This window comes from Rhinopithecus roxellana, chromosome 15 (genome assembly GCF_007565055.1).
Source record: "Rhinopithecus roxellana isolate Shanxi Qingling chromosome 15, ASM756505v1, whole genome shotgun sequence".
Taxonomy (NCBI): domain Eukaryota; kingdom Metazoa; phylum Chordata; class Mammalia; order Primates; family Cercopithecidae; genus Rhinopithecus; species Rhinopithecus roxellana.
This window is the reverse complement of record NC_044563.1, coordinates 30,411,712-30,430,185: the sequence shown is the minus strand read 5'-3', so window position 1 is coordinate 30,430,185 and position 18,474 is coordinate 30,411,712. Positions and strand designations below refer to the sequence as shown.

At 42.8% G+C, this 18,474-nt stretch overlaps 1 protein-coding gene across 1 annotated transcript; it reads left to right on the top strand.

Annotated features, from left to right (window-relative positions):
- The first annotated feature begins 10,215 nt into the window (after positions 1-10,215).
- KCNA4 (potassium voltage-gated channel subfamily A member 4) lies at positions 10,216-17,533 on the top strand. The gene is made up of 2 exons (XM_010365698.2): positions 10,216-10,667; positions 13,802-17,533. The coding sequence occupies exon 2, from the start codon at positions 14,584-14,586 to the stop codon at positions 16,543-16,545; it is 1,962 nt and encodes a 653-aa protein (XP_010364000.1). The 5' UTR covers positions 10,216-10,667; positions 13,802-14,583; the 3' UTR covers positions 16,546-17,533.
- The last annotated feature ends 941 nt before the right edge of the window (positions 17,534-18,474 follow it).

Sequence of the window (18,474 nt, the reverse complement as noted above, 5' to 3'; positions counted from 1 at the left end):
CCTTTTGAAAAATTTTTTTCTCTCTGAATGAACCTGAACAAATAGAACAAGTAATCAAGATATTACTTTGAAGAGTGGCCCTTAACATTTGTGTCAATGCAAGATTCTAAAATAATTGCTGGAATGCTCTGCCTCTCAGAAATGACTCTTTTGGTACTTTTAACTAACACAGAAGAATATGCATACAAGAAATTATTCTAAGATAAAAGCAATGGTTTGATATTGTCTTAAAAATAACTTTAATTAGGATCCAGTCAATTTTATCACGCATTATTCAAATTATCTGCCTTTTAAGTGGAGGAAGATTTAGTACAGCTAATAAAATATCAGGAAATATCATAATGTCTTAAAGAAACCTGCTGTTGTTTAGAAAACTGCAGGAACAATTCCCATCTGCAAATGGTTATTTATTGCTTAGTTATTTTTAGATTTTATTTTTGGGTGCATCATTCACAGTAGCCTCTTGGTGTATTTGCAGAGTTTAATAATTAGCTTTCCTAGTATAGCTTACACACAACATAGAAGACAACATAAACACAGGCTGCATTCACATACGTCAGCATATAAGTCACACACAAACAGGTGAGTGAGGATACTTTTCATAGGGAGTTTATCACCCCATTGGATGATCTAACAATTCTTTAAAAGCCAATAAATTTAAGTATTTTATAATAATCAACGAGTTACTTCTTTGTGCAGGGATTATGGTTGCTTTCTGGGCCATGCCTTGTGCCTATAAGCTTTTAATAAGGTTCTAAAATGTTTGTGTTCTGAAAATGAAATTCTTAGCTCTGAATTACAGGAAAAAAAAACTCACATAATTTCATTGTAACATTGTATACTAGTTTGCTGCAACTCAATTGTAAAATAGTTTACATAAACTCTTATATGGAATGTGTAAATTTTAAGCACACTAGATATGGCCCTGGGAGGGTCTGTTATAAATACAAGTACCAAGGGTTTCTCAAGCGTTTGAACCAACTGGGCTTGTTGCTGTCAGAATTAATGCACTGGACTTGTGTTGGCTTCTGTTCGGAAAATTTCATCCCACCCACAGACTCAGATGAGTGACTTTGATTTGGGACACAGGTGACTTGACCACTTAAGCTGGTAAACTGTGATTTGAGTGGCCTTGTTCAAAAAGCTAAATCAATTAGATTCCTCCTTTTGGAAAGTTGAAAGTATGTGAAGGACTGTTGACCTGAAAGATCAAGTAACAATGACAAACTCAGCCATTAGACAAACTCATCCCCACATACATGGGGATATGGGAAAAGCAGAGACTCAGAATTGAGAGAGAGGGAGAGATGGGGATGTGGGGTGGGGGATGGGGAAAGGGAGTGAGAGAAGCCTGACTAATCATCTGTTTCTGTCTTTGAATCTTGGTTCCTCAGCTCTTTTCTGGACTCCTGTAAAATCTGACCCTTCACCACTGTTGTATATAAACTAGCTTGAATTGCTTTCCATTCCTTGCTACCAAAAGAACCTTTAATAGAACAGAAGCTATAACAGAACGCAGCCCATCTTGCCTTTCAGAGAACAGGCAGCACCAGACCAGTGAAAGGAATACTTAACTACATTTACAAATCAGGACACCTGGGGCTAGTAATCATCACTGTCTCTTAAGTAAATGTGAGTGGTATTCAGATGCAGAACTGTGAACACTCCCCTCTAACCCTAGGACTGTCTCTCTAACCTCCTAGGGGTGCCCTCCTATCTTTTTCCCCTGCACTGAGAAGAGTGACTGAGCCTAGAATTAGGTGCTAAGTGAAGGAAGGAGAGAGAGATGTGTTTCTGAGATCCCAACTTGGGATGTATTAGGTAGTGGTGTGGTAGAATTAAATTGTGCATTAGATGCTTTGTATTCAAATGTATGGGCTCCTTTTGGTAAAGCTTTTACTCTTTACTAACTTTTGAATCACTCTGGCTAATGGTTTTTCTTTTTTCTTTTTTCTTTTTTTTCTGCCCCAGATCTTCACAGAGCAAGCTTTCTTGTCATATAATCCTCAGCTCAACTGTTACCTCAGTGAGGCTTTCCTTAGCTACCCAAATAGAATTGAAACTCACTTCGCTGACACTCCATTATTCTGTATTATTTTCTGGGTAACATTTATTGTTGTCTGCAATTTCTTGTCTTTGAGAGTAAGGACCTTGTCTTCACTTATCACTACTGCTTAGTGCTTAGACTAATGCCTGAGACAATGTAGATGCTCAGTAAAATTTTGTTGACTAAATGAAAAATGAATACTGTTAACATTCTGAATGTTCAAGCTAATGTAATCTACAGCCATTTTACAAGAAAACTTGCCAAAAATTCCAAGTTGGTTGAGGAGTAAGTTTTAGATTACGAAGGCCTAATAAAATTTTAGTATCATGTTATCACACTGGTGGGTTGATTGCAAACCTTTCTATCAATTCCTTTAAAGAGAACCTGTAAGAACCATTTATAGCCAACACATTCTTAAGTTTCAGATACCATTGTGAAGTTTGCTAGTAAAAAGTCTATATATCTATTACGCAGTTCTGATGGGGTCTTAGCTCAGGCTGCAAAGATAAAATACAGAGTGATTAACCTTTATCTGAAATGCTTGAGACCAGAGGTGTTTCCAATTTTGGAATTTTTTGTTTTTTGGAATATTTGCATTACATTTACTGATCTGAAAATCCAAAATCTGAAATGTTCCAATGAGTACATCCTTTTAGTGCCATGTCAGTGTTCAAAAAGTTTTGAATTATGAAGCATTTTGGGTTTTGGATTTTTGGATTTGGTCTACATAACCAGTGCCATAGTCCGAGTGTCTTAAACAACAGAAATCTATATTCTTATAGTTCTGGGGGCTGAGGAGTACAAGATCAAGGTGCTGATATAGTAGGTTTCATTTCAAGGCGTCTTCTCTATGTTTTGAGGTGGCTGCTCTCTTGCTGTGTACTCACATGAGATTTCTGTGTGCTTCCTGAAATGGTATCTCTTCCTATAAGGATACTAGTCCCATCATGAGGGCTTTACCCTCAGGACCTCATCCAATCCCAATTACCTCCCAAAGGCCCCATCTCCAAATACCATAACAATTGGGAATTAGGGCTTCAACACATGGATTTTGGTGGGATCACGAGCATTCAGTCCATGACAGATGGTTATTGTTTTAAAATGATGATGTCCTATATTTATGTTATATTTTTATGGTTGTAGAATTCTTTCCCATACATTTTTTCATATGATCCATATTCATGATTTTGTGAAATAGGACTGATGCTATAGTACTCATTTTTACACATAAGAAAGTTGAGGCCTACAAAGGTGAGTTGTCTTAGCCAGAGGCTCTGCAGCCAAGAGGCTGGAGAGAAAAACCTACAGCCCCAGGATCTGGTCTTTGGTCCAGACCCTCAAGCAATTCAAGAGCAATTGCTTTGGTCAAATGTGTACATAGCTCTTTTCAAGGGTTGCTCTGAATAGTTAAAATTTCACTGTAAATTTACAAATTTAAAGTTATAAATTTACTTTCAAGTTTAAACCTATATATGAAGAAAAGGTCTCTTTGCTAAAAACTATCCAAAGGAAATGGGTAGGTTTGTACCCCCATATAGCCTTTGGAGATGACAGCCTAAGATCTCTTGTTTACTCAGAACAAGAGCTGATATGTGAGACTAACTGAGAAATAAATCGGAGGAGCTTCAAGTGTACATAAAATCTGATGTGTGACATGCTGTTCTCCAGAGTCAATGATGAGAAGCCGAAAGTTAGCATCCTTATGACACCCATACTTTCAGCTTTGTTTGTTTTAAATTTTTGTTTTAAAATGTATCAGTCAGCTAATTGCTAAAATTGTGTTTCTATCTTTAGCCAGGAATGAAAAAAAGTGAGCAAGTTACAGAACTAATTTTGGGTAGATTTCCCAACTGATCTGTACCCTGTGGGAATTTCTTCCACATGAGAGTATCCTTCCTACAAGTATGGTCCTTGTTTTGAAAAGCATGTGCTGGACAAGCTTTTTCTAACTCTTAACCAAATCAAAAGGAATGCTGGTCTGATGAAGTAGTCAGGATGCTGGCAGCCTGTAGAAATGCATGTAAACATTCTTATGCTGGAGAACAGAGGCTCTCTGTGAGCTTTGGTGATGGCTGTCCTTGGGCAGTAGGTGAAAGTTGTTGGTCAAAATCAAAATGAGAGAGGAAGGGGAGGAGTCAGCTCTCAAGAGAAGACACCAGCAAGTCTTAATGTCATTGAATATATTTAAAGGGGCTGCCAATGATTTTGAAATACTTCTTTTTTTTTTTTTTTTGCAGGGGATATACCATGATCTCTAGTTTTTATAAAAAGGATCACGTTTACACATCTGGGGAAAACTCTTTGACATGAACTATTATGCGTTACTGCAAAAGGCATGGTGGTGGTAGTATCTGTAGAACTGAAACACCATCCCATGCCCAAACCTTGTCTTGATTCACCTCTGCCCCAAGTTTGCTCCTGATTGGTGCCAGTGGATGAGGCTGTGGATGCTTTCTGTCTGCACCAGGATTGGTACTTCACTTTCACTGAATCTCCACAGCCACCCTATTTCCTAAGCACATATAAGGAAAACAAAGAGCTAAAAGGAGATTCTCTCTGACGGAGTGGATCTCAACACCAGTGATGCACCACAGTATCAGTGTTAATAATGGGTTGTGTTGCAAAAACCGAGTTACTTCAATTAAAGAGGGGCATTTTTAAATAGACTTGCATTTAGAAAGCAAAATCTGAGATTATTTAAGGTTATGCCAATTCAATTTCACCCACTTGGCCTCTGAGATGCATTCATAAATGAAGGAGAAAGTGATATCATTGCAGCTAGGAGGCCCGGAAATGTCTGCAACTCAGTCTATTTAGTGAATGCTGCAGTTGCTAATCTGGGTTTGCTCAAGGGTGTGTGTAGTGCATATGAACTATATCTGTCCTGTGTGTAAAGGTGGAAAGGGTTGAGAATCCTATCATGCAGTGTTTTTTCATGGATCCTACTTTGAGCATGGCATATCAGAGTCCTCCCTCACTGCTTCCCTTTCCCATTTCATAGTGGATCCTCAGTTATCTTTCTTTATTTTCACACACGCTGTTGTTGTTCCATGAGCTTTTGCCATGGGACTCCTTCTGCCCTGAGAACCTTTCTCTATAACTTCAATTAAGTGCCACTTCTTTCTGCCCCTTGTGTGACTTCTATCATTGTCTTACCACCCAAGTGTGTTGACTTGTCTGTCTCTTACCATCTAGACCACAAGTGTCCACACAGGACAGGCAGCAGCTGTCTTAATCACCATCGTGCCTGGCACCGTGCTGCAATCAGAGAGTCAGTGAATGAGTAGTCAGTCTTTCTCTCCAGGGTTGATGTTTTGTCACTGCTCTAGTCTGAATGTGTTCTCTCTAAATTCTTCTGTTGAAATCCTAACCCCCAAAGTGATGGTATTAGGATATAGGATTTACGGTGAGGTGATTAAACCATGAGGGCTGAGCCGTTATGAATGGGATTAGTGCCCTTATAAAAGAGGCCTCAGAGAGCTTCCTTGCCTTTTCTACTTTGTAAGGACCCAGCAAGAAGGCGCCATCTATGAACCAGGAAATGGACTCTCACCAGACATTGAATCTACTCATACCTTAATTTTGTACTTCCCAGTCTCCAGCTCTGTGAGAAATCAATTTCTATTGTATATAAGCTAATCCATTTATGCTATTTTGTTATAGCAGCTGAAATGGAATAAAACACTCATTGTAGTAAGAAACAAATATGCTTTTCTGATATCTTAAGTTTTGACCAGTGCTGATATGCATAAGATAGATTAGGAAGTGGTGGTAAACAGTCCCTGAAAACCCCAAGAAAAAACCAGCTGAGTGACTCACATTTTACAGGGAATGATGAGCTGCTCAAAATATCCCCATCCATAAATTTGGGAATGGGAGCATGGAACCAAATCTCCAGGGCCTTCTCATCACCCCCACCCCCATCACTTCAGAACTTTAAAAGTGAGATAGATAGTTGAGAGGCTGGGGTGAGCACGTGCAAAAGCGATCTAGTTTTCTCACAACATATTCACTGAACTTACTTGGCAAAGGGAAGCCTCTTCCATTATTCATTCACATTCTACTCTGGGTCAAGTACAATGCTCATTGCTCAGGATATAATGCCTGTTCTCAGTGAAGTATCACAGGCATGTTTGTGGATATAGAAGAGTAAACAGAACATTGCAATTCACTGTGGACCACAGTCCTCAAAGAGAACAAAAACATTTATAATGGGCCTAGCTTGTATCCCACAGGGCTTCCTATCGTGCTTTGTACGGAGACGATCTGTTGGCCTCTGCCCCTTTCTATATAAGCAAAGACTTCACAGTGTGATCTGGAACATTTGTACCACCACTGACAGAATTCAAAGCCAATGATACATTCTTTGTGGTAATAGGTGTATTTGGTGGTGGCGAGCTTAAAGAATTTTGACTAGTTGATGACTAAGAAAGGCAAGAAAATAATTTTTTCCTCTTTATAGAAAAGAGGGGCTGGGCACAGTGGCTCATACCTGTAATCATGATGGGCACTTTGGGAGACTGAGGTGGGAGGAGAACTTGAGTCCAGTTTGAGACCAGCCTGGTCAGCATAGTGAGACCCTGTCTCTACAAAAACTAAAAATAAATAAATAAATAAAAATAACAGGGCATGGTGCCACATACCTGTAGTCCTAGCTACTCTGGAGGCTGAAGCAGGAGGATCACTTGAGCCCAGGAGTTAGTTCGAGGTTGCTGTGAACTGTGATCATCCCACTGCACTCCAACTTGGGTGACAGAGTGAGACCCCATTTCAAAAGAAAATAAAAAGTAAACAAGGTTTGGAGACTAAGACAAGGTCGATTTTTACAGGTCTCAAGCAAAGAATCTTTTTGCTACTGTTTATGAGTTCCTAGGAATTCCTAGGATGATGTCAAGGAGAGAAACATAATGTTTCTTGTTTGCTTTATGAATTAATTATTTAAATGGGCAAAGAGGTAGGGGTGTATGTGCATGTGGTGGGAGAAGGCTGGGAGGGGGCATGTTCTTCCCAGTTGGTCCTAACCTATCTCTAGCTCCAGTTAGTTGCTTCTGTTCCATCCCATCACCATGTGCCTGTGCATTCTGATGGTGGCCACTCCAACTCTATTTTTCAGACATTGCTCCCCTTTCCTTGAGAATTCTTGCTTACTTCCTCCACACTAGATGCTACTCTACTCTTTGCACCAAGGAGCAACATTCTTATACCTCCATCATAACACAAATCCCCTTGCTTTATAATCTGTGTATGCATCTGTGACAACCACTAGCTTGTATGAACAAATGGGCAAAGACCACATCACTAGCACGGGGTCAGTCTACACTGCACAGTCAGATATGTAAGGCCTTGTTCTGCTACATAATTAGTTATATAACCTTTGGGCAAGTTAGCTAATCATTGTACGCCTTTATTTCCTTTTCTATAAAATAGTGGTAATAATAGTACTTACCATATAAAAAAGCATTTAGTTATGCAAATAAAATTACATAATATACATTCAAAGAACTTAACACAGAGCCAGGTAGGAGGCAGACACTCAGTTAATCTCACCTGCCTTGACCAAGTCCTCCTGAGAGTAGAGTTGTCCCTCAGCAGCATTCCTGTTGTATTTTAGTAATTCAGATTACCGACACCTAACAAATGCAAATATTTATAAAGTCCTCAGGCATTGAAAACATTAAAATTATCTGGGATAGGAACAAACAGCAAAAGGGAAGCATAATTCATAAAGTTGTAACATGATTCAATTAAAATATCCAAGCTTCAATACAACTATCATCTTTAGTACGTCATTCCATCTCATTTTTCATCTCCCTGAAAGCATTCCATAGCTGTACTGGATTGATCTCATAAACTGCTTTTGGGAAACAGGTCCCAGTCCTGCTTTTTACTATCCCAAGAAATATCCTTCTAATGAGCCAACAATAAATATTACCAGTTATTTGCTTCTGGTATGCGTGAAACCGCACAGTGATATCACATTGTGGAGGTACAGAGAGAGGATTTGGGGCGAGTGAACAGGATCATTCTCACTTCTGGAGAAACCCGCTCTTCCTGCTCTTCGGATGAACTGCAGTAGGGAATGAATTGAGGCAAAGAATGTCTCTAGAGCCAGCGTGAAGATACCTTTCTCTCAGCTACTCCACCAGGGTTGAGGCCAGGGGGTTACAGTTAAACTTATTCATGCCAAAGTTTCAAGCTGCACTAGCTGAAAGAAGTTAGAAAAACCAGGGTCCACTCCAGGTTTCATTTCTTATTTTTCTTTCACGCTGATTACAATTCGATTTTTTGTGTGTGTCTAGTTATTTAAAAAGATGAAAGAAAAATCAAACAGCAACAAAAAGCAGCCCTCCAGGTGTCCTTTTCCGAGCCCGCAGCGGTTAGGTGAGTGAGTGGAGGGCATATCTATAATTCAGCTCGGGAGTGTTTCCCTTAATAATTAATTGAGCAGCACAAAAGGAGGAGGCCCAATAGGGCCCTTGAACAAAGCTGCCGCCCGAGGACGACAGTGACAGTCCCGGCGCCAACGAACCAGCCCAAGGTCGGATTTGCTCCAGCAGTCTGGGCATCGCGCTGCCACGGCCTGCTTGGTCCATCAGGCGAGCTGGGAGAGGTGTCTAAGGAGACCCTGTAGCCACGTGGGCTTCTGGTTATTTGTGTGTGCGTGCGTGTGTGTGTGTGTGTGTGTGTGCGCGCGCGCGGTGGGGATGGACAGCAAAACCTTTTTTTTTTTTTTTTTAATGGAGGTGGGCAGTGGGAGAGATCACTAAGGATGGAGTGCCCCCAAGGAGCCAAACCTCTTGCCCGGTTGATTCTGGCAAGCCTGAGACAGGCAAGCTGTCTACTTTCCTGTTTTGATGTCGCCCAAAGAAATAAACAAGAAACAAGGAAAGACTCTTCCTCAAACTGTAACTCCAGTCAATTAGCATGAAAAGCCCAAGAAGCTATTAACCAGAAGTTTCGGCTTTAGGGGACGAGGGACTTGCCCCAGGCCCTGGCATGCGCAGTAGGTTTAACTTTCAACTCACAGTGACCTCTTCCTTAATTTAATGCAAACAATCACGCCCAGAGGTGGAGCTTTAAGATGCTAATGATACATACGTCCTATGAAGAAGCATGTTAAACCACTATGCACGCAGCAGAAAAACTCCACCTCTACATGCCCTGCCTATAGTTCCCCTTATTTGCCCTTACGGCAGAGGCCCGTAAAGGAAACCCACACCCTGACTTCGAGGAACAGCCCACTTTTTTTTTTCTTGGTGTTAGCTCCCTTGTGCGCACAAGCTTTAATTAAAAGAAAGAAAGAAAGAAAACCAAAAAACTTGTTTTTTGCTACGATCTCCCTTGATTTCTATCCCGAAGGATCCAAAGAGCCCTCAGGGAGTCGGTACCAGAGCCGTATTTCTTTTTGCAGCAACAGGTTGGCTGCGTGCTCTTCCCCCGCCTTCCAAAGCCCCCAGGCCCTGGCCCACCCTGCAACTTACTCGTCTCTCCAACCCTCCTCCCCTAGGACTGCTGCCTCCCGTGCGCAGCCCCTAGCTTGGGCCTGATTCCAATTTCTGTAACATTCACCTGCCCGGGGTTGAACACAGGTTGAAAGTCGGTCTCCTCCGCGCCCCGGAGGCCCAACCCCGGCGCTGAAGCCGCCCAACTACTGCATACAAGGGAGGCGGAGACTGAGGGATCTGCATGCGCTGGCAGGCACAGGAGGGCTCCCCGCCAGCGGCCTCGCCGGAGATGCACCCGCCTCCTAACCCAACAAACCCGCTTTGGGAGGGGGTGAGGTGGGGAAACGAAGACGGGGCTAGAGGGGAGATATAGAGAAAGCAAGTTAGGGAGAGGAGAAGATGTCCCAAAGGACCCCATTTTCGGGACTGCACCTCCCATTGGAGCTCCCCGCTCCCAAGCCCTCTGGGGACTCCCGCGCTGCCGTCGAAACCCCTATTCCGGCCCCAACGGGGACACTTCTCCAGGATTTGCTCCTCTCCTCTGGGGACCAGAGCCAAAGACTCCTGGAATGGATCCCAGATCCTGGGAGTCGGGGGGCCCAGCCGGGGTGCGGGGAGTCGCGGCGTCGTGACTGCGCCCGCCCCGCCGCGCCGGGAGGCGCCCCTGGCGACCGTCGCGAACGCCACACCCTCGGCTCGGCCCTGGCCCCGCCCCCGCCCGGCGCGCGTTCGCGGCCAGGGGAGGCGTGTGCTGCTCCCGCAGCCAGCGAGAGCCAGAGAGGGATGGATGTTGGAGGAGGAATTCGGGCTTAACAAGTGATCGTTGCTGTCTAGGATTTTGTTTCTTTTCGGAGGAACCTTGACTTCCTTTCCCAGGCAATCCCTTCTGTGCTGAACTCCAGAGGAACCAGGAGTCTTGGGGTCTTCTCTGGGGCAGCCCCGACCCCCACCCCCAGACTCCAGCCGCGAGAACCCTGTGCACCCCCCGGGCCAGGCAACAGAACTTGTTCTGTGGATATTTGGAGCCTCCACCTGCCAAACCCGAGTGATTCCTTTTACCACCCCCCCTCACCCAAGATCATTCTTCCCCTCCTCCAGCTGTTGCAGCTTGAGGGGGAAAAACAAGCCAGCCGGTGGATTTTCTTTATTTTTATTTTTCGCCCCGCCGGGGAACGGTAAGTATGATACCTTTTTTTTTTTTTTTTTTTTTTAATCTTTCCTCCACCTTCTTCTTTTGGCTGTTAAGAAACAGTGGACATTTGAGGGATAAATAATATCGGGAATGTGACAGAAGGGCATGAATGGAAGGCGGTTAAAAATAAACCAGGAGGTGGGAGAAGGGAGGTGCGGATGCTGCGCGGCGCTCCAGGGGGCCAACAGTTGTTATTTTCCCAACCCCGGGGATGCGGTGAGTGCGCCCTGCTTAACGTGCTGGAGCGGGAACCGAGGTCTGGAGGCGACGGCGCGATTAAAGATGTCGTTTCCCAACGAGAGGGGGGTTAAGATTTAGCATCATTTCACCTCCTCCCAGCCGCACCGGTTCCCTTCTTTTGGGAACAGCCGGTGAACGGGTCTGAATTGCTGCCTCTCCCAACGGTTGGATTTGCGTGCATTTTCCGAGCATTTGAGCAACATACATAGGGGCTGCATAAATGGCGTGCGTTGAAGTGTGTATTTCTCACGATATTGGCTTCTCTGATTTCCTCTCTCAATTTCTCTCTCTCTCTCTGTCTCTCTCTCTCTCTCTCTCTCTAAGGTTCGGGTACCACCCTGACACTGACACAGTTGCAGGAATTAGCACTGAGAGACGAACAGCCTTGTTGTTGGAGGGGTGAGAGGAGGAGGGGCGGGATGCTTGGCTGTTGTTTGGGGGCGCCGGGATTGGGGAATAGGTAGTCTGCAAAATCCTATTAGTTTAATGGTGTTAAAGAAGAAGACAAATTCCTCTGCAAAGATCTATATCATAAAGGCTCCTGGAAATTGGCTTGAATAGATTATCCAAACAAGAGTACCCTGAGAAAGAAGAGAGATTTTAAACCAGTCTGATTTGCTGGGAGGGATGATTTTTCTTTTCTCTTCTTTTTCTTTCTCTCTCCTTTTCTAGATCAGGGATAGTGAAATAATTAGTAGATGATTAAAAGGAAGGCAATTTGCTACTTGTAGGGTGGAGGAGGGAGTTAGATAAACAAAGACAAATAATCCCAAATAAATAAACAAATATGAAATTATTTGGTGTAGAGCAGAAAGAGGGCAGTTCTAGAACTCCCGAAGAGCTGATGGTGAATTAGAAGACTTGCTAATTTATGACCTTCTGGAAGTCGATTGGGTGGGAGGGCAGGTGTGTGTAGTACTCAACTATACAGGAACTTGGGTTACACTGGGGCTTCATTGAAATTATAATTGTTTTGGGGGAGTTGGGGAAGAAACTGAGCAAACTCTCAGGCTATTTGGTCTGTACCAGTCTTGAAAGGATGTTGGCCTGACACTCCAAGGTGAATGTCACCTCAGGATGGTTTTGTAAGTAGGGATTTAGTAACTCCTTGGGGGTAAACATTTCAGAGTATGAGATGATGTTAGGAGTCAGGCAAAGGAAGGGAGATGGCATGTGAGAGGCCCTCAGTGGTGTATTTTCTGGAGTTTGTGTTGCAATCAAATGCCCTCCTTGCCCTAGGAAAATGTGTATGATTGGGAAGGGGTGTATGATTGGGAAGACCTCTGTTTGCCACTTCCATGCTTGTCACTTCATAAAATTCAGTGTGTTTAGGCTGCTAGGCTGACAGGATCATCAAGGAGCAGCAGGTGGTCAAGAGCTGAATCCTGTTAATGGCTTCAGAAAGCCATTTCTCTTATGCTTTCCAAGTGCTTCCAGTAATAGAAGCTGGTAGATGCCCTGAATTCTGACTATCATCATTCTCTCCAGTTCTCTGGGTTACTCCCTGCATTCTTGGAAGTCCTGTTGAACAGAGTACATGGAAAAATCAAGAGGAGACAGGAGATTTGGATGGGGGCTTTTACAGGACCCGGCTGAGGAGATGAATTACCTGGATCTTGGGAGAGCAAACTAAGGAAGAAGAAGGGCCAGGAATAACAGGTGACAGAGGGAGCAGATTGGAGCTGCAAGGGACATGCAATTCGGAAGTGGGAGATTGTAAATAAAAGTGGGCAGAGAGAGAGAAAGAGAGAGGACGGGGAATGTTAGGGATGTGGATTTTATTGAAGTGGGGGTAAGTACGATAGGCTAAGAATGAAGTCCACACAAACTGACATTTTAAAAAATAAGGAGATAGCCCCTTGAGCAGAGTGGAGGAGGAGCCATTGAGGTGAACATGGAGCAACCGCCAAGGAGAGAAGATGGTTATTAGAGATGTGGAAACTGGCATTAGTTCCTAGCCTGTGGGTGGTAGAGAGTGTTCAGGATTCAGGGGAACAGAAAAACAATGGGGACATGCGGTAGGGAGTCAGGCAGTGCCAACTTAACAACGACCACTAGTGAGTCTCAGGATGTCCTGTATATCCTCATGTCCCATCTTCCCCTACTTTAGTTAGTGGCCTAAGGACACAAACACTTGGGGCTGTGTAGACAGACAATAAAAACGTAGGTTGCTGTCACGTTATTCATAACTGCTAGTGTTTATTGTCATTCATTAGGTAAAAGGCATTGTGACATTCTATCGACATCCATTATCTCATTTAGTCCTTACAAACATGAGATGGGGGAGGTTGTGTTATTATTTGTACTTTATAGATGAGGTGACTGAAGTGCATTCAAGTGGTGCTGCCTGCACAAAGTATAAGAATTCTGTTGTGTGTGTTTTTTTTTGCTTTTTTCCGACTTCCTCAATCCTGAGTCAAGATAGAGAGGAGTGTAAGGGCACTTAATTCAGAAACACTTTATGAGTGGAAATTTTAAAAATTGCCTTGAAATAGATGAATGATGGAAGCAGCTGTAAAGTCTCAGCATTATTTTTGTGGAATGAAGAGAGTGACAGTGAGAATTAAGAACTGGCATTGGTGAAGGGGAAGATAGAAGCAAGAGACATGTGAGCCATGAGTAGAGAGAGGAAAAATAATTGAGTTACCATAAAAATAAACTGAGCTGAAATAATATCTGAAGAAGAAGGAAAGAATGATGTTTATGAGTGAGAATAGCCTGCCCCATAATCTTGAAAATGTATGGGTGCTTGGTGTGTTATGTGACTTTCTTGAAGAAAAGAGAAGGATGTGTATGTGAAGAGAAATGCTCACTTTGCTCTTTATGATTTGTTTCCTTTTTACTTTTCTCCTATGCTTGTTTCCAATCCTTTTTCAGGTGAAGTGCTTCTTCTGCATGATTTTGGCTGAAGAATGCTCTGCATTTCCTTGATTTCTATGGAGACCTCAGAGCTGGTTTTGCTTCTGCTGACACCTCATCTAGCACCTTCTCTACCTCCCAGAGTCTTTGCCTCTATCTATGGTTTGGCATTGTACCTGGGTCCAGGAAGCCTTTGATGAACTTAAAAGGAGAGCCTGGAGAATCATCCTGATAGACTTTGAGTAGAAATGGCTGGACATACTTCAAACCACATCTTAACATGGTTCGAGCCATCACTAGAAGGCAAGTGCTAACAGGAAAGGCTTATTTGCATTTTATTTAAATTTAATGGACTGAGCATTGGCCAATTTCCATGGCAGAAAAATGTATTTCATTTTCTAGGCACAACTTCTGGCTGTCAGACACTTGCTGCCTTTGAATCTTGCAGCATCATCACTAACCACATCCCAGACATATTTCCACATTTCAACATCTGCCCCCAAAACATAGGTGTCTGAGACACTCCAGCGTTTTCGGACTTCTTAGTCTTGGGAGTGCTAGGCTATTTATCTCGACCAGCCAAGCTCTGGAGAGCAATGTTGAATCCCTGAGAAGAGAGAGCATGGGGCGTGCTGATTTAAAAACAGAAAATGCAAAGTTGGACTGAAAATATCCTTAGTCTTCCAAGCAATCTGCTTAAGGGTTCCAAACTTACCTTAATTTGGTGAGAAAAGAAGCTGCCCTATTTTTCTTTCTTCTTCTTCTACAACTGGAACCAGCCATTTCCGAAAACCACCACCATGGAGGTTGCAATGGTGAGTGCGGAGAGCTCAGGGTGCAACAGTCACATGCCTTATGGTTATGCTGCCCAGGCCAGGGCCCGGGAGCGGGAGAGGCTTGCTCACTCCAGGGCAGCTGCAGCAGCTGCTGTTGCAGCAGCCACAGCTGCTGTTGAAGGTAGCGGGGGTTCTGGTGGGGGCTCCCACCACCACCACCAGTCACGTGGGGCCTGCACCTCCCATGACCCGCAGAGCAGCCGGGGTAGCCGGAGGAGGAGGCGACAGCGGCTTGAGAAGAAGAAAGCCCACCACCGGCAGAGCAGCTTCCCTCATTGCTCTGACCTGATGCCCAGTGGTTCTGAGGAGAAGATCCTGAGGGAGCTGAGTGAGGAGGAGGAAGATGAGGAGGAAGAGGAGGAGGAAGAAGAGGAGGGAAGATTTTACTATAGTGAAGATGACCATGGGGATGAGTGTTCCTACACGGACCTGCTGCCTCAGGATGAGGGCGGTGGTGGCTACAGTTCAGTCCGCTATAGTGACTGTTGTGAACGTGTGGTGATAAATGTGTCAGGCCTACGCTTTGAGACCCAGATGAAAACTCTGGCCCAGTTTCCAGAGACTTTGTTGGGAGACCCTGAAAAGAGGACTCAGTACTTTGACCCTTTGCGCAATGAGTATTTTTTTGACAGGAACCGCCCCAGCTTTGATGCCATTTTATATTATTACCAATCAGGAGGCCGCCTGAAGAGGCCAGTCAATGTCCCCTTTGATATTTTCACTGAGGAGGTGAAGTTCTATCAGTTGGGGGAGGAGGCCCTGTTGAAGTTTCGGGAGGACGAGGGATTTGTGAGAGAGGAGGAGGACAGGGCCCTCCCTGAGAATGAATTTAAAAAGCAGATTTGGCTCCTCTTTGAATATCCAGAGAGCTCCAGTCCTGCAAGGGGCATAGCCATTGTGTCTGTCCTGGTCATCTTAATCTCCATTGTCATCTTTTGCCTGGAAACCTTGCCTGAGTTTAGGGACGACCGGGATCTCGTCATGGCACTGAGTGCTGGTGGGCATGGTGGGTTGTTGAATGACACTTCAGCACCCCACCCAGAGAACTCAGGGCACACAATATTCAATGACCCCTTCTTCATCGTGGAAACAGTCTGTATTGTATGGTTTTCCTTTGAGTTTGTGGTTCGCTGCTTTGCTTGTCCCAGCCAAGCACTCTTCTTCAAAAACATCATGAACATCATTGACATTGTCTCCATTTTGCCTTATTTCATCACTCTGGGCACTGACCTGGCCCAGCAACAGGGGGGTGGCAATGGTCAGCAGCAGCAGGCCATGTCCTTTGCCATCCTCAGAATCATTCGTCTGGTCCGAGTATTCCGGATCTTCAAACTCTCCAGGCACTCCAAAGGCCTGCAGATCCTGGGCCACACCCTCAGAGCCAGCATGCGGGAACTGGGCCTTCTGATCTTCTTCCTCTTCATTGGGGTCATCCTCTTTTCCAGCGCTGTGTATTTTGCAGAGGCGGATGAACCTACTACCCATTTCCAAAGCATCCCAGATGCATTTTGGTGGGCTGTGGTGACCATGACAACTGTGGGCTATGGGGACATGAAGCCCATCACTGTGGGGGGCAAGATTGTCGGGTCCCTGTGTGCCATTGCGGGTGTATTAACCATTGCTTTGCCAGTGCCAGTGATTGTCTCTAACTTTAACTATTTCTACCACAGAGAGACTGAAAATGAGGAACAGACACAGCTAACGCAGAATGCAGTCAGTTGCCCATACCTCCCCTCTAATTTGCTCAAGAAATTTCGGAGCTCTACTTCTTCTTCCCTGGGGGACAAGTCAGAGTATCTAGAGATGGAAGAAGGAGTTAAGGAATCTCTGTGTGCAAAGGAAGAGAAGTGTCAGGGAAAGGGGGATGACAGCGAGACAGATAAAAACAACTGTTCTAATGCAAAGGCTGTGGAGACTGATGTGTGAATCTCTTTCTCCACCTGCCACTGCCCCCCTCTCAGCATCTCCAAATATATTTATACATAGAGAGTGCAGTTATGAAAATGAAATATGCAAATGATCCAATGCATACAGTAGTACACTATTTAATGGTTATACATGGCATAATTGTTACTAAACTTGTATTACATATCAAATAAATGATACATCTTCGAGAAGAGGGAGGTTTAAATAGGAGCAAATCTATCTTTATATTTTTATTAGAATGCAAGAATTTTGCACATTAACTGGAAAAGATGTTGACAGTAAAGATGGAGAGAGTGTGTGTGCGCGTGTGTGCATATGTGTGTGTGTGTGAAGTAAATTGTCAATGTTAGTAATTGTGCAGTGATGGGAAAAGTTGGCATTTTGGAGTATTTACTATGTAAGAACTAATGAATCTGAGCAGTCATTTATCAGTGCTTTAACAGCATATCATATGTCTTTGGATTCAGTAGTTGTTTTTTAAAAATTGTAAGAAATACTGTGTAGAGAAAAAAGAAAGTAAATTATTTAATAGAATATAGGTCACAATTTTATCTTGGATTTAATTAAAGTTTATTTTTAACTGGAAATTAACTTTTAAAAAGGCTGCAAGGGCCTTTAGAAATTGATTATATTTTGTTATTAATTTTGGGAAGATTTAACAGCAAATGTCTAACATAGAGTAAGTGAAATTGGAGAATATGTAATAAGTTTTGTTTGCAGGTAACAGGACTGGATTTTTTTTTCTTTGCACTACTTTATATGCTGGAGATTGAGAGAGACTTCATACTGTGAATGTTTACTAATGTAACAGTTCAATGACAATCATTGGAAGAATGATTTCTTTAGTCTTATTTTATTGTTTTCTTTTCATTGTGTGAGACTAATAACCATGCAGATAACATCACATGATTCTCTTCTCTTTTAAAACCTAAATAACTGATTGACAAAGGAATTATGAAGTAAAATTTAGCAACTGAATCTTTTGAAATTGATCTGTTACAATGATGCTTCTGAAATCATACTATTTTATATATTCTTCTGCCTTTTAACTCCAGAATAATTTAACCAAAGTTAATGCATGCACTGAAAGAATTCTTGAAGAAATAAGATGCCAAGCAGCTACAGTGATTATGGCTTAAAAATTTTCTATTAAATGTGAAACATAAATGCTAGATTTATTAAGTTTATTTTTTTGTGCAGTTATATAAGAACAGAATTTGGGGATTAACCTCAGATTTTTACATTATATTTGCTAAAACGGATATAAGGAAGAATTGTGTCAAAAATTTGGTTTCAACATCATCATCATCATCTTTATTAAAGGAATTTATGACATATAACTGCATTTAACTCATGACAAAGCGTTCTAGAATGAGATAACAACTAGTGATCAGCCTTGCACTATTAAATCATCATGAGGTATAGGTTAGAAAACTCGGAATGCATAAGAGGCCTTTTTCCACAATGTTTATTTAACTTCTATTCTTTATAAAATGATTGTCTTGGGCTCTGGTTGGTGGGGTGGGGGGTTGGGGAACAAAACAAGCAACACTGCATACACTATTTTGGCACATAGTGAACTCTGGTAACTGTGAGCTAAAGACAAACAAACAAACAAACAGACCTAAAATAGCCTTTCTCAAGTTTTTTAAAATCCAGGCCATCATTTCATAATTACATAAATCCTACCTCTCCTTTAATGGTATTTGAAATTCAAAGTAAATTCAACATTAGGGTTAAAAGTAAAACTGCATTCCCTCTCCACACTTTCCCCACCACTTGTAGAGGAACACTTTTCTAGAACACCTTTTTGATTGACTGTGAAGAACAAAGATCGATAGAAGACAACAGAGAATGATAAAACAAAATACCATCTTACAATAAGATTTAAAAGATAGTGTTTTAATACATTTTGGATTTGGGGCAAAA